At 37.3% G+C, this 13807-nt stretch overlaps 1 protein-coding gene and 9 non-coding genes across 10 annotated transcripts; all 10 read left to right on the forward strand.

Annotated features, from left to right (window-relative positions):
• Positions 1–2497: 2497 nt before the first annotated feature.
• LOC128176904 (uncharacterized) lies at positions 2498–4114 on the forward strand. The gene is made up of 5 exons (XM_052843427.1): positions 2498–2780; positions 2999–3201; positions 3316–3417; positions 3606–3636; positions 4039–4114. Exons 1-5 carry the CDS (start codon positions 2548–2550, stop codon positions 4112–4114), a joined length of 645 nt encoding a protein of 214 aa, XP_052699387.1. The 5' UTR covers positions 2498–2547.
• Positions 4115–9166: 5052 nt separating this feature from the next.
• Trnar-ccu (transfer RNA arginine (anticodon CCU)) lies at positions 9167–9239 on the forward strand. Its single transcript has one exon. It is a non-coding gene; the product is annotated as a tRNA-Arg (tRNA).
• Positions 9240–9598: 359 nt separating this feature from the next.
• Trnak-uuu (transfer RNA lysine (anticodon UUU)) lies at positions 9599–9671 on the forward strand. Its single transcript has one exon. It is a non-coding gene; the product is annotated as a tRNA-Lys (tRNA).
• Positions 9672–10268: 597 nt separating this feature from the next.
• Positions 10269–10341, forward strand: Trnaa-ugc (transfer RNA alanine (anticodon UGC)). Its single transcript has one exon. It is a non-coding gene; the product is annotated as a tRNA-Ala (tRNA).
• A 407-nt stretch (positions 10342–10748) lies between these two features.
• On the forward strand, positions 10749–10837 carry Trnam-cau (transfer RNA methionine (anticodon CAU)). The gene is given in 2 exon segments: positions 10749–10785; positions 10802–10837. It is a non-coding gene; the product is annotated as a tRNA-Met (tRNA).
• A 361-nt stretch (positions 10838–11198) lies between these two features.
• On the forward strand, positions 11199–11271 carry Trnar-ccu (transfer RNA arginine (anticodon CCU)). The gene has a single exon. It is a non-coding gene; the product is annotated as a tRNA-Arg (tRNA).
• Positions 11272–11630: 359 nt separating this feature from the next.
• Trnak-uuu (transfer RNA lysine (anticodon UUU)) lies at positions 11631–11703 on the forward strand. Its single transcript has one exon. It is a non-coding gene; the product is annotated as a tRNA-Lys (tRNA).
• An 871-nt stretch (positions 11704–12574) lies between these two features.
• Trnaa-ugc (transfer RNA alanine (anticodon UGC)) lies at positions 12575–12647 on the forward strand. The gene has a single exon. It is a non-coding gene; the product is annotated as a tRNA-Ala (tRNA).
• A 407-nt stretch (positions 12648–13054) lies between these two features.
• Trnam-cau (transfer RNA methionine (anticodon CAU)) lies at positions 13055–13143 on the forward strand. Its single transcript is given in 2 exon segments — positions 13055–13091; positions 13108–13143. It is a non-coding gene; the product is annotated as a tRNA-Met (tRNA).
• Positions 13144–13504: 361 nt separating this feature from the next.
• On the forward strand, positions 13505–13577 carry Trnar-ccu (transfer RNA arginine (anticodon CCU)). Its single transcript has one exon. It is a non-coding gene; the product is annotated as a tRNA-Arg (tRNA).
• Positions 13578–13807: the final 230 nt, after the last annotated feature.

The following is a 13807-nucleotide window of genomic DNA, read 5'->3' on the forward strand; positions in this document are numbered from 1 at the left end:
ATCTGGAGTAGGTGAGAGCAGGTTAAAGATGCTCGTTCCTCTGTTATTGCGTGGCCATTTTGGATCACCTCTCATCGAAAAAATAATAACTCTACTCGTATATTTATATTAAACAACGCCTTTAAAACTATATTAAATAAAATTAAATGTAAAAGGAAAAATGAACTTTACAGGGTTTTTTTTACAAGGCAATATTTGTGGCGGAATGTTTTCATCAAGAAAATTTAACATGTTTCATAACTCAGTAGTTTTAGAGAACTGTGAAATTCACAATTTATTTTTAGTACAGGCTAATTTTTCGTCGACTTATAGTCTCTACAATCAGATTCGAACACAACTAGCCAATTGTGCAACGAAGTGAGCATCATTACGATTTGGCTACTGCAGACCTTAAACATTGTCACCTTTTAAAATATATATGGCACGTTTTACAAATATTCCGAATCACATCAATTCATCGTTCACTTTCTTGAATATCTGTCATCATTTCTACCCTCTCCTTAATGACCACTGCAAACTCATTTTGAAAACAAAGGGGATTAGCTCAGATGGTAGAGCGATCGCTTTGCATGTGAGACGTACCGGAATCGATATACGGATTCTCCAGACCTTTTTTCGGCACACCATGCACTACCTTTCTTCTTGTTAAAATCCACCTTTGATCTCTTGCTTTGCTACGAGATTATTTTGAAAAACACAACTTTAATCATCTACAACTGTCAAATGAAACACCTTGTTCAACACACCACTAACATCATTTACATGCCATGGCGATGGTCAGTAAAAAAAAAGGTTAAAGTTCCGTTAAAATATTGGTATGAACGTTAATCACGGTTGCACATACCATAACTAATCACTAGCTTTGTACAACCTGTCATTTCCAGGAATATGAAGCTTCTGTGTGAAATTGATGCAATGTAAAGATGGCATTTCTTTCACTTGAGATATGTACATGATAGAATTTTACATCCAGGTTCCACCTCTATTCTCAATTATAAATAAGAGAGAGCCTCGGTAGCTCTAAGATTCACTCATGAGTCGTGGTTTGGATATCCAATCACATGCAATTCAACCACAAAATTTGTGGTTTGGATATCCAATCACAGGCACTTCAACCACAAATTCAGGCAGCGTCCGAACCTCAAATTGAGGTTTTTGACCAATCAGAATTTGTTATTTATCAGCTTCCAAAATAGTATCTTTAATGGTCGCCATTGTGTTACAGATGCCCTAGATATTTTGATTTAGTTTATGCAAAGTATAAGGGAATTAATTTGCTTATCTCAGGTAAGGTTGCATGTTTTCTTGAGATATTTAATTGATTATGTCAAAGAATTGGAAAATGTACTGGAAATAATAAAAAATATATCAACACCGGTAAAACATGTTTTAAGTGATTTAAGTTAAAAATGCAGATGTTAGGCATAGAATAACATTTTGTTGTTGAATTAATTGATGGTTGAATTCATTATCCACAGTAAGTAGTTACAGAAATGAGTTGTGGGGGGTGGGGGTGTTGACATGTGTTCCACCTTTGATCATTGTCCAAATACTGCATCACATTTAGTTTGTCACAGTATGAGACTGGCCATGTGTGAAAGGTGCAACTGATGGGGTACTCTGACATCCCATTGTTAATTCATCATTATCAGTGTACCTGTTAATAAAGTCAGTATACCTATGTACCTGTGCAGAATTTGCTAGGCAGGTTGACAGTGTGGGGTAGGCCATGTGTGTTTACAAGTATATACCTGGATGTCAGGTGTCAGGGTTTGAATCTATATGATATTTGTTTCTTAGGAACTGTTCACTTTTCTCCCATCGCTGTATGAAGAGACGCTTTACCGCAAATCACCATTTGATACCTGCATGCACTTTTGCATTGTTTAATTTTCTGGATTTTTATAACAACTTATTTTCCGTAAGTATTAATCGGAATTTCATGTATTTTATAGTTTGATTTATACATATCATTTGTGTGTATTAATCTTTGGATCACCGTTACAAAATATATCTACCAGTATATATCATATTTATATTAAAAATCATAATTCATTTTAACTTTTTCTCAAAACATTATTAAATGGACTTAATGTTTTTAAATTAATCATGTAGGCCTATATGAATAATTTTGAAGCAATAAATTCATTGACAAGTAAATTGTTTGAATTTTTTTATAATGAAATTATAATGAAGTAATTAGTTAGATTTTCAAGACAAGTGTTGTTATTACTCTATCATCTTTCTATAATACTGTATCTGCTATGATGTAAGATGACATTTAAGGACACCGAAAAAATATTTTGGTTTTACTTAAATTTATACCGGGTACTTATTTGAAACATAAGTATTTAAAATACAATTCCTTTTATTCAGAGCTTTTTAGATTTTTTATTGAATGTTTCAAAATTTATTTTGAAGTCACATAAGGAAAATTTTTCCGGAAGCATTTTGTTTATCTCCATCTTAGGTACATTCATGTGTTTCCGGTCATCATTTTAGAACAAGATAAATTTGATAAAATAACAATGATTATTTTTCAGTGTCATGAGTTCCTTAGTGCCCACATTCCAACGATTGCCCTCAGGAATTTTGTCCCTCAGTGACAGTGCTGCTGCGAGAGCCGTGAAAACGGAACACAGGGAACAGAACCGAGCAGAATCCGAGAGTGTCATCCGGATAAAGACCCAGGCAGAGCGATCCGTAAACGCCTTGGGGGGAGATGTTAAGAATGTAAAGCATCTGCTCGGACAACATACAATCCAGTTTGGACAGTTTCGGTAATTGGCATTCTATTGTGACAATATTAAGTCAATTAAAGTGCATGTACCGGTAATACCGAACAATAATTAATTTCATTAAGATAGAAATAAATGTTAGTTTCTGTTCTTTAACTTTTTGTGATAATTTCATAAACAATCAATCATCATCTTAATTTATTCAAATTAGAAGAATTCTTTTTTATGGTTTTTATTGAGAAAATCTTGTTTTATTTCAGAGGAATGACTTTCAAATGGCTGCTTGAAAATGCTCCGGGGTGGGTTGCGTTTTTGATTGCCAGGGATGAAACTTCCGGAGAGACCCAGAGTGTTGGCAATAGATGGCTTAACAAGATGGCCCTCCGAAGATATGTCTATCTATTTGAAGAGAGCAAGGAATTAGTGAGGATGAAAAGAGAAGAAAAACAGAGAAGGACACCTGGTACGTTCGAATATTAAAATAAGATATGTTTAACATGTTTAATCCTTAGGACTGAAATACATGTATTAAGTTTTTGATACTTCATATTGAAGCTAATTATTACTTGCATTTTAGGGAATCAGAAGCCAAGTTCAGAGACCAGAACCCTTGATGTTCATGTTGATGACTCTGAACTGATAGCATGCTTAGAGGAAGTGGAAGGCAAAGCTGGCAAAGGTGAGGACTACATGTCAATTACATGTCTTACTCTTTCAGAAAATCTGCTAAAAAATGAGAGGCTATTTATTTTGTCTGTCAACATTTAAAAAGCAATTTGAATTTTTCAAACAATAGTGTATTAAAATATAGGGTTTGTTATGTTTGTTATAATAGTTTTGATATTAAAATTTATCTTCGAATAACAGAATCTTCCTACATACTGGTCTTCATCAGTAAGTATATAAGGGTAATTTGTCTGTTATATATTACCAATTGGGCTTGTTGTACTGTGTGGTTATGGCGAGTAAATATAGAGTGGCTATATGTGGTGTCTGTCTCCTTTTACATTTGTTTTGCACTTGTGAAATCAATCATAATCACAATGTAATCCTTCATACATGTAACATCAAAATGTAATCATTTCTGTATATAGTGTATCATTACTTTATGGAAATGTATCAGATTTTCATTTTATTTTTATTCTATTTTTCTAATTACAACGAGAGAAAATGTGTATTCATCTAAGCATTGTTTTTGTTTCTTATACGAAATCGTGCTTATAATATGGCTATTATTGTAAATTGTTTAAAATTCTTACATGTTGAATATTAAGTCATGTTGTAAATTACATAACAACAGGACTCCCAAAGCCTACGCCAAATCTTGCATCGGCTGTTGGGAGGAAATCATCTACATCTACTTCTACATCTGGTAATATTTTAATACCAAAATACATATTCTAATAAGAAACAAAAATATTTAATTTCCTGTCTGCAGCAACATTTTATAACACTTGAATATCAAATATGGATTAACATTTTATTTTAGAAGATTCCGTTTCCTCCAGGCCGACTAGTAGTACTTCAACTGCCATGGTTGGAAGAAATCAGTAGCAAGAGTCAAGTTCATCCACAGGTTAGCCAAATTACTTTAATGTGGTAAAAATACAATTACAAAAATATCTAAAACTTTGAATGTGTATTTTACACTTTAATATCTAAAAGTTCTTATCCGAAGATATGACATGTGAACATTGGTATGAATGTAATTGCATGTTAAATGATTTTGTTCCAGCACCGGAGTTGGATAGCCTAGCACTTCCTTCTGGCTGGAAAAAGACGCTTCCTGAAGTTGACCATCAGTGGATATCGGAGACCTTCTTTCATGCTGGGAAGCGAGGTCCTGAATTTGATTTCAGCCGTGTGTCAAAGCTATGGTACGATCCACCCCAGCCAAGTCTGTCCCGAGCTGTCTTGAACAAGCCGGACCGATACTTTGGACATCGTTTCTTTCTTTGGATGCCACGCCACTTGTTCCATACGCAGTTTCACTGCCCCCATAGTGGTTGTAACGGAACGTTGACAAATGCAGGCGTCCATCAGAAAACCAGGCGTGTTGTGGATGTAGATTCTGTCTACAATATAGCAGCTGAATATCTTAGCTGTTCCAACTGCCATAAGAAGGGTATGCCTTTCAATTTTTTAAATCAGGAATTTAAACCTTTTTTGACATACTGTCAATGAAATAAAGAATATGATAGGGTATGAACATGTTTTTGGTGTGAAAAAAAGGACATCAATCAGCCAAACTCGTCCATGAAATTTACTAGGACCCGACACTCTAAACCAAAATTCACGACATTTTTTTCTTTGTTTTCCTTTGATACATAATTGTATATATACATAGTAATATAGTAAAGAGTGTTTCGGCGGTTTTTTTTTTATAAGAACGGGTATTTGCCCGAAGGCCCGCCTCTTCAGGGGTCCACCTTAGCAATGTACTCTTGTGGTAAACGTGTCCTAATGATCATATCGCCTATGCTTTTGTCCTTGCTATAGGCTATAATTGGTTCCGATGTAAAGATTTCTTTGCATCTCGTGTCTGTTTTCATTTCGTTCCAATATTTTAAGATGCGCGTTTTTAATCCTTTGATTCTCGGATTATATTTGGTGACCATAACTAATTTATTTTGGAGTTTCGATTTGTTGTTACTTTTATTCAGGATCTCATTTCTGTCTGCTCCAGTAATGCTTGTAATAACAGGGTCTATTTCTGTATCAGAGTAGCCTCTCTTTGACAGGTGTTTCTTAAAGTCTTGTAGAATTTCATTGAGAGCTGAAATGTCATTGGTATTTCTCACATGTCTTATACATTCACCCTTAATAAAACCTTTGAATACCGCTTGGTTGTGAGAGCTTTCTCTGTGTAGATACTGAAAATTGTTTGTTGGTTTTATGTATGATTTGATATCTAGTTTGTTGAGTTCTTGGAATTGTTTTCCTTTATACACTGTTGTGTCTAAAAAGTTCACTGAATCAACAGAGATTTCAAAAGTGAATTTTAAATGCGGGTGGCATCGATTGCCAAGTTCAAAGAACTCAAGAATCTCAGTCTTAGACCCATTAAAAATGATGAAACCATCATCTCTAAATCTGCCGTGAAACAAGACTTTATAAGCATATTGAAACTGGGCCATGATTGATTGGGTTATCTGGAACATTCTAATATCAGATACCTCCGGTGAAACTGTTGAACCCATTGCACATCCGATGATTTGCTTGTAATATTTTCCATTAAACTCAAAATAATTATTTTCGAGTATGCATTTTACAAGAAAGAGGAGATCTGAGACATCGGGATAGGGTAAATCTGATACGTCTCTTTGGTTATTTTTGTAGGCTTCTTCAACTGCGCTTAATAATTCATCGATCTCCATGTTAGTATACATACTTGTTACATCATAAGTTATCAGTAAAATCTGCGTAGGTAAGCGTAAAGTTTCTATTTTATTGATAAAGTCAGTTGTATCCTTTATGTAGGTCGATTGTTTTTTAACTATTGGGATTAGAAAGTAATCACAGTAAGCACCAATTCTATGTGTTGGTGTATCGCATTGCGAGATAATTGGTCGCCCAGGTGGTAACTGTCTGAGGCTGCAAGTGCCATTCGTGAGGGCAGTCAAGATATTATCTTTGATCTTGTGGATTTTAGGGAGCAGATACAAATGTGCGCATTTAAGGGACGACTCGTTATCATTTAGATAACGATATGTTTCTTTGTCCAATGTTCCTCTAATATGCATATCCCATACTTTTTCTTGTACGATATTATGTAAACGTGACAAATCGGGTTTGTCGACTTCAACATAGTGCTTTGATTTAAGTTGACGTATTATCCTGAAATTGTTTTATCGGCAAAGATGATATTTCTAGTTTAGTTTTATCAATGTAATTTTCAAGTGCGCCACAAACCGGATCGGGTTTGTAACCAGTCGATGTTTTGAAGGGATGAAGTTTACTATTTTCTCCGGTATCAAACAGGAATTTGCATCTAAGTTTTCTTGCAAACTTATCAAAGTCCTTAAGGAGAAACCTTTTGACATTGCTCATTTGTGGTGACGGGATGAACTTAAGTCCTTTGGCTAGTAGTATGTATTCATTATCTTTGAGAGAATATGAAGATAAATTGAGAACATACTTTTTTGCAGTTATTACGCTTGCTTTGTGGATGCGTTGTTTATGAGCACAAGCATTAGATGCTCTAAACGCACTTTTCTTTTGTTTATCCTGTCGTTTAAAGCGTCGTGCCATCGTAGGGAGCGGGAGTAACGGTTTAGGATTGAGTTAATTACCTTAGATGATAACATTAATTTGTCGATAATCAAAAATAAAATACCACGTCTATTAAACGTCTGAGCGTAATAATAGAGATAAGCAGGCTAGTAAGTACCAATTGATTAAGTTATATTACCACGCCTATAATACGTCCGAGCGTATTTATAGAGGGTATGTGGCATGTAAGTAATCAACACTAATAGGTTGATTAATGCCAATTGGAAATCATCAGAGCCACGTCTATAATACGTCTGAGCGTATTAATAGAGGGCAAAATGCATACGATATTTGAGAATGCAAAGCAAACAAACAACTGGCATAGAGTGGTGCTTAATCGCACAGATCTCACTTGAAGCAATGTCAGAAAAACGTGCTCCGGCGAGGAGCTACGCCTCTACGCCTCCTTTCAATCAAGTTGAAGCTAATAAAATCAACCAATGAGTGACCAAGTCGCTGGTCAAATGTGTAAGTAAAAAGCAACAAGATGTAAACAAATTTAAGATTATAATGTGAGGAACAGTATTCATATAAAATAACAAAGAAACAATTCTTTGAAAAAGTCAATGGGTCATAAAAGTCCAAACAGCTGCAATGCACAAACAATAGCATGTTTAAATACTATGATATGACCTGTATAATATATAAAATCCATATTATAAATGAAACAGAAATCCGCCGAAACACATTGCAGAACTCACTGCCAAAAGTTTGATCGTTATTTCACTTTTGATTGTTAATAGGGGCAGGATCGCCTCTTGAAGCAACTTCCGCTCTCTTGAGGACGACACGCCGGGCCTGTGGTCCTCCGGTCATGGCAATTCCGGTCCTTCCGGGGAAAGTTCGGGGGTTCTCCTGGGGTTCTGGATAATGGTGCTGATTTTGAAGTAGATGGGGAGCCCCGCTGCATGGCGTTGAGATGTCTACGGAATTCCTCGAGTTCCTTTGCACTTTCCTCATGCAGCTGCAGCACAACCCCATCCAGCTGCTTTCTGATAGAGGAGCCCTCCTGGGTGGCAAATCCTATTTTCTTTATTGCTTCTGTTCCAACTCCGTTCGCCTCGTTTTCCCTCTCCTTGATTTGGTTCGAGAGGAAGTCTATGACTTTCTGCGAAGCCCGCTTCTGAATGGCGTCGGTGAGTTCTTTCCAAAAGCCTCAGAATTTTTCGTCCCCCTGCCTGCTTGGCAGGTTTAAAAAGCACTTTGTGTTTACCCCGTACCAAGATGGGCACCTTCCGGTCTCGCTTCCGTGAATGAGGCCTTCACGTCTCTTGGAAAACTCAAGTCGGTCCCTGAGGACCTGGGTTACTTCACACAATCCACTCTCCGTTACTCTGTTCTGGGTCGGACCAATGTCGGGGAGTCGAATAGTTAAATCTAACTCATCAATCTTGGAGAGGGCCTCCTGGTTGGATGGCATTTCAAAATCGTCCTCCATGGCGCCGCCCTTTGTTGATTTTTTAAGAGAGAGTCGACTCAGTCTTTGTAGCACAACGTGCAGAGTGTGGTGGTTTTACAGAGTTGGTGTGAAAAAAAGGACATCAATCAGCCAAACTCGTCCATGAAATTTACTAGGACCCGACACTCTAAACCAAAATTCACAACATTTTTTTCTTTGTTTTCCTTTGATACATAATTGTATATATACATAGTAATATAGTAAAGAGTGTTTCGGCGGTTTTTTTTTAAGAACGGGTATTTGCCCGAAGGCTTAGCGCAGTAGGTAGCGCGTCAGTCTCATAATCACATAAAAGAGCGATCTGAAGGTCGTGAGTTCGATCCTCACCCGGGGCAAACTTTTTTACAATGACCCCAAAATCCTTCCAACTGATACTTCACAATTTGATAACAATTAATCACGTTGTAAAGGTACGACCAAATCGCGTACCTGATTCCGTTATCTCTTCGTTTTTTTGTCAACCACAGTTCTGCGACGCAAGTCTATATGGGTTGGGGTCCTGTTACATGTCATATGACATTCACGTAACGCTACTACATGTAATAGAGCAAATAATTCTCTTATCCTACCCAAGTAAGAACATGTCAAATCAATCTGTGGTACCTAAAACCTTCAACTGCAGCACACTAAAGGTCAAATTTCAAAGTTCTTTTCGTTCACACCCTTAAATGTCACCATAAACACATCAATGCCAACCGCCTCCGTGGCCCAATGGATAAGGCATCGGCCTCCTAAGCCGGGGATTGCGGGTTCGAGTCCCGTCGGAGGTTGATCCTCTTTTTTTTTTAATTCTTTTATCAAAGACATCCTTTGCCCTCATCTGTTAGGATCAGTCGTTTGACTGTGTTTTAAACACCATCTGCCAAGTATATATGCTGTGAAATAAAGTCGGGCATATTGTTCAAATAACCCTAACTGACACCGAAAAAGAAATTGTAAATCTATCAACCCTTAAACTCGCAAGTCCACACACAATCAGAAATCTGGATATGGATTCTCTTTTCCTTGAGTCATTCAACCTTTGGTAATGTGTGGAAGAACACTGACATTCAATCAACTTTTATGCAATACCAATACATCAACAAAAAATATACGTCCACCCGTACGTCTATTCTGATGTATTCATATAGCCCGCGTAGCTCAGTCGGTAGAGCATCAGACTTTTAATCTGAGGGTCTTGGGTTCGAGTCCCAACGTGGGCGATCACTTTTTATTTAGGCTATAAAACCACCAAGGTAAAGTACAACACACCACTTGTCAAATAGTTTGGCGGAATTCTTATCAACAAAACTCATTCGTTTACTTATCAAAACAGACGTTCAGAAATAACGAAGTGCCAGGGGAGGGTGATTCTACTTCGTTATAAGCGAAATTTGTTGTATCCGTCAAGTTTACAACATAGTATATAATCATGGAGATTGAAAACCACTTTGCTGTAAGCGGCAAGTCATTATAAGTGTGTTCGCTATAACCGTGTTTTACTGTAGTAATAGATGTAGTGCAGCAGTATTAGTAATAGTAGCTTTTGAAAGTAACCGCGTCCCCAAATTATGGGTCAAAATTAAATTTTCTACAATCAGAATCGAACACAACTATCAAATTATGAAACGATGTGACCACCTTTACAATTTGGCTACTGCAGAGCTGAAACATTGTCACTTTTTAAAATATATATGGTACGTTTTACAAATGTACCGAATCTCAGAAATTAAGCGTTTTCTTCTTGAATATTGGGTAAAATACCTTTCATCATTTTTCCCCTCTCTTTACTGCCCATTGCAAACTCCTTTTGAAATCAAGGGGGATTAGCTCAGGTGGTAGAGCGCTCGCTTTGCATGTGAGAGGTACCGGGATCGATACCCGGATTCTCCAGACCTTTTTCTTCACCCTTTGCACTACCTTTCCTTATGGTAAAACCTCTTTTTGATCTCTTGCTGTACTACGAGATTGTTTTGAAAAACACAACTTTAATCATCTACAACGGTCAAATGAAACACCTTGTTCAACACATCACTTACATCAATTACAAGCCACGGAGATGTGTCCGTCCAAAAAAAGGTTAAAGTTCCTTTAGAATATTGGTATGAACGTTAATCACGGTTGCAAAAACATAACTAATCACTGGCTTTGTATAACCTGTCAGTTACAGTGAGTAATATCAAACTTCTGTATGAAGTTGATGCAATGTAAAGGTGACATTTCTTTCACTTGAGGTACGTACATGATAGAATTCTTCACATCTAGGATCCACCTCTAGTCTCTATTATAAAATACAGAGAGCCTCGGTAGCGCAGTAGGTAGCGCGTCAGTCTCATAATCACATGAAAGAGCGATCTGAAGGTCGTGAGTTCGATCCTCACCCGGGGCAAACTTTTTTACAATGACCCCAAAATCCTTCCAACTGATACTTCACAATTTGATAACAATTAATCACGTTGTAAAGGTACGACCATATCGCGTACCTGATTCCGTTATCTCTTCGTTTTATGTCAACCACAGTTCTGCGACGCAAGTCTATATGGGTTGGGGTCCTGTTACATGTCATATGACATTCACGTAACGCTACTACATGTAATAGAGCAAATCATTCTCTTATCCTACCCAAGTAAGAACATGTCAAATCAATCTGTGGTACCTAAAACCTTCAACTGCAGCACACTAAAGGTCAAATTTCAAAGTTCTTTTCGTTCACACCCTTAAATGTCACCATAAACACATCAATGCCAACCGCCTCCGTGGCCCAATGGATAAGGCATCGGCCTCCTAAGCCGGGGATTGCGGGTTCGAGTCCCGCCGGAGGTTGATCCTCTTTTTTTTTTAATTCTTTCATCAAAGACATCCTTTGCCCTCATCTGTTAGGATCTGTCGTTTGACTGTGTTTTAAACACCATCTGCCAAGTATATATGCTGTGAAATAAAGTGGGGCATATTGTTCAAATAACCCTAACTGACACCGAAAAAGAAATTGTAAATCTATCAACCCTTAAACTCGCAAGTCCACACACAATCAGAAATCTGGATATAGATTCTCTTTTCCTTGAGTCATTCAACCTTTGGTAATGTGTGGAAGAACACTGACATTCAATCAACTTTTATGCAATACCAATACATCAACAAAAAATATACGTCCACCCGTACGTCTATTCTGATGTATTCATTTAGCCCGCGTAGCTCAGTCGGTAGAGCATCAGACTTTTAATCTGAGGGTCTTGGGTTCGAGTCCCAACGTGGGCGATCACTTTTTATTTAGGCTATAAAACCACCAAGGTAAAGTACAACAAACCACTTGTCAAATAGTTCAACAAAACTCATTCGTTTACTTATCAAAACAGACGTTCAGAAATAACGACATACATTCAAACAAAAAATATACAAGGAGGACAAAATGCAGCATTGATAATTCATATTTGAACAATTTCTTCTATAACAATAAATGGTATACATAAAACATCACAGTAATTCATTCATAATGCTTGAAAAGTCCACTGATTAATCGACTCTTTTAGTTCAGTCCTTTCCTGAATAGCTGACATCTATCGTCACGACATAAGTACCGGTGAAATGAATTGCAAATTTCATTTTTTGGCAAACAATTGATATTTACTTGTACCTTAGTACAGTTAACAAGCTAAAGATGAAGTGCCAGGGGAGGGTGATTCTACTTCGTTATAAGCGAAATTTGTTGTATCCGTCAAGTTTACAACATTGTATATAATCATGGAGATTGAAAACCACTTTGCTGTAAGCGGCAAGTCATTATAAGTGTGTTCGCTATAACCGTGTTTTACTGTAGTAATAGATGTAGTGCAGCAGTATTAGTAATAGTAGCTTTTGAAAGTAACCGCGTCCCCAAATTAACGGTCAAAATTAAATTTTCTACAATCAGAATCGAACACAACTATCAAATTATGAAACGATGTGACCACCTTTACAATTTGGCTACTGCAGAGCTGAAACATTGCCACTTTTTAAACTATATATGGTACGTTTTACAAATGTACCGAATCTCAGAAATTAAGCGTTTTCTTCTTGAATATTGGGTAAAATACCTTTCATCATTTTTCCCCTCTCTTTACTGCCCATTGCAAACTCCTTTTGAAATCAAGGGGGATTAGCTCAGATGGTAGAGCGCTCGCTTTGCATGTGAGAGGTACCGGGATCGATACCCGGATTCTCCAGACCTTTTTCTTCACCCTTTGCACTACCTTTCCTTATGGTAAAACCTCTTTTTGATCTCTTGCTGTACTACGAGATTGTTTTGAAAAACACAACTTTAATCATCTACAACTGTCAAATGAAACACCTTGTTCAACACATCACTTACATCAATTACAAGCCACGGAGATGTGTCCGTCCAAAAAAAGGTTAAATTTCCTTTAGAATATTGGTATGAACGTTAATCACGGTTGCAAAAACATAACTAATCACTGGCTTTGTATAACCTGTCATTTACAGTGAGTAATATCAAACTTCTGTATGAAGTTGATGCAATGTAAAGGTGACATTTCTTTCACTTGAGGTACGTACATGATAGAATTCTTCACATCTAGGATCCACCTCTAGTCTCTATTATAAAATACAGAGAGCCTCAGTAGCGCAGTAGGTAGCGCGTCAGTCTCATAATCACATGAAAGAGCGATCTGAAGGTCGTGAGTTCGATCCTCACCCGGGGCAAACTTTTTTACAATGACCCCAAAATCCTTCCAACTGATACTTCACAATTTGATAACAATTAATCACGTTGTAAAGGTACGACCATATCGCGTACCTGATTCCGTTATCTCTTCGTTTTATGTCAACCACAGTTCTGCGACGCAAGTCTATATGGGTTGGGGTCCTGTTACATGTCATATGACATTCACGTAACGCTACTACATGTAATAGAGCAAATCATTCTCTTATCCTACCCAAGTAAGAACATGTCAAATCAATCTGTGGTACCTAAAACCTTCAACTGCAGCACACTAAAGGTCAAATTTCAAAGTTCTTTTCGTTCACACCCTTAAATGTCACCATAAACACATCAACGCCAACCGCCTCCGTGGCCCAATGGATAAGGCATCGGCCTCCTAAGCCGGGGATTGCGGGTTCGAGTCCCGCCGGAGGTTGATCCTCTTTTTTTTTTAATTCTTTCATCAAAGACATCCTTTGCCCTCATCTGTTAGGATCTGTCGTTTGACTGTGTTTTAAACACCATCTGCCAAGTATATATGCTGTGAAATAAAGTGGGGCATATTGTTCAAATAACCCTAACTGACACCGAAAAAGAAATTGTAAATCTATCAACCCTTAAACTCGCAAGTCCACACACAATCAGAAATCTGGATATAGATTCTCT

This window comes from Crassostrea angulata, chromosome 3 (assembly GCF_025612915.1).
Source record: "Crassostrea angulata isolate pt1a10 chromosome 3, ASM2561291v2, whole genome shotgun sequence".
Classification (NCBI taxonomy): Eukaryota; Metazoa; Mollusca; class Bivalvia; order Ostreida; family Ostreidae; genus Magallana; species Magallana angulata.

Excerpts from the sequence above, each read along its gene's own strand:
- LOC128176904 (XM_052843427.1), top strand. The coding sequence starts at position 2,548 with ATGAGTTCCTTAGTGCCCACATTCCAACGATTGCCCTCAGGAATTTTG. Across the intron at positions 3,418-3,605 it reads GGAAGGCAAAGCTGGCAAAG|AATCTTCCTACATACTGGTC; the intron begins GTGAGGACTACA and ends TTCGAATAACAG. Across the intron at positions 3,637-4,038 it reads ATACTGGTCTTCATCAGTAA|GACTCCCAAAGCCTACGCCA; the intron begins GTATATAAGGGT and ends ACATAACAACAG.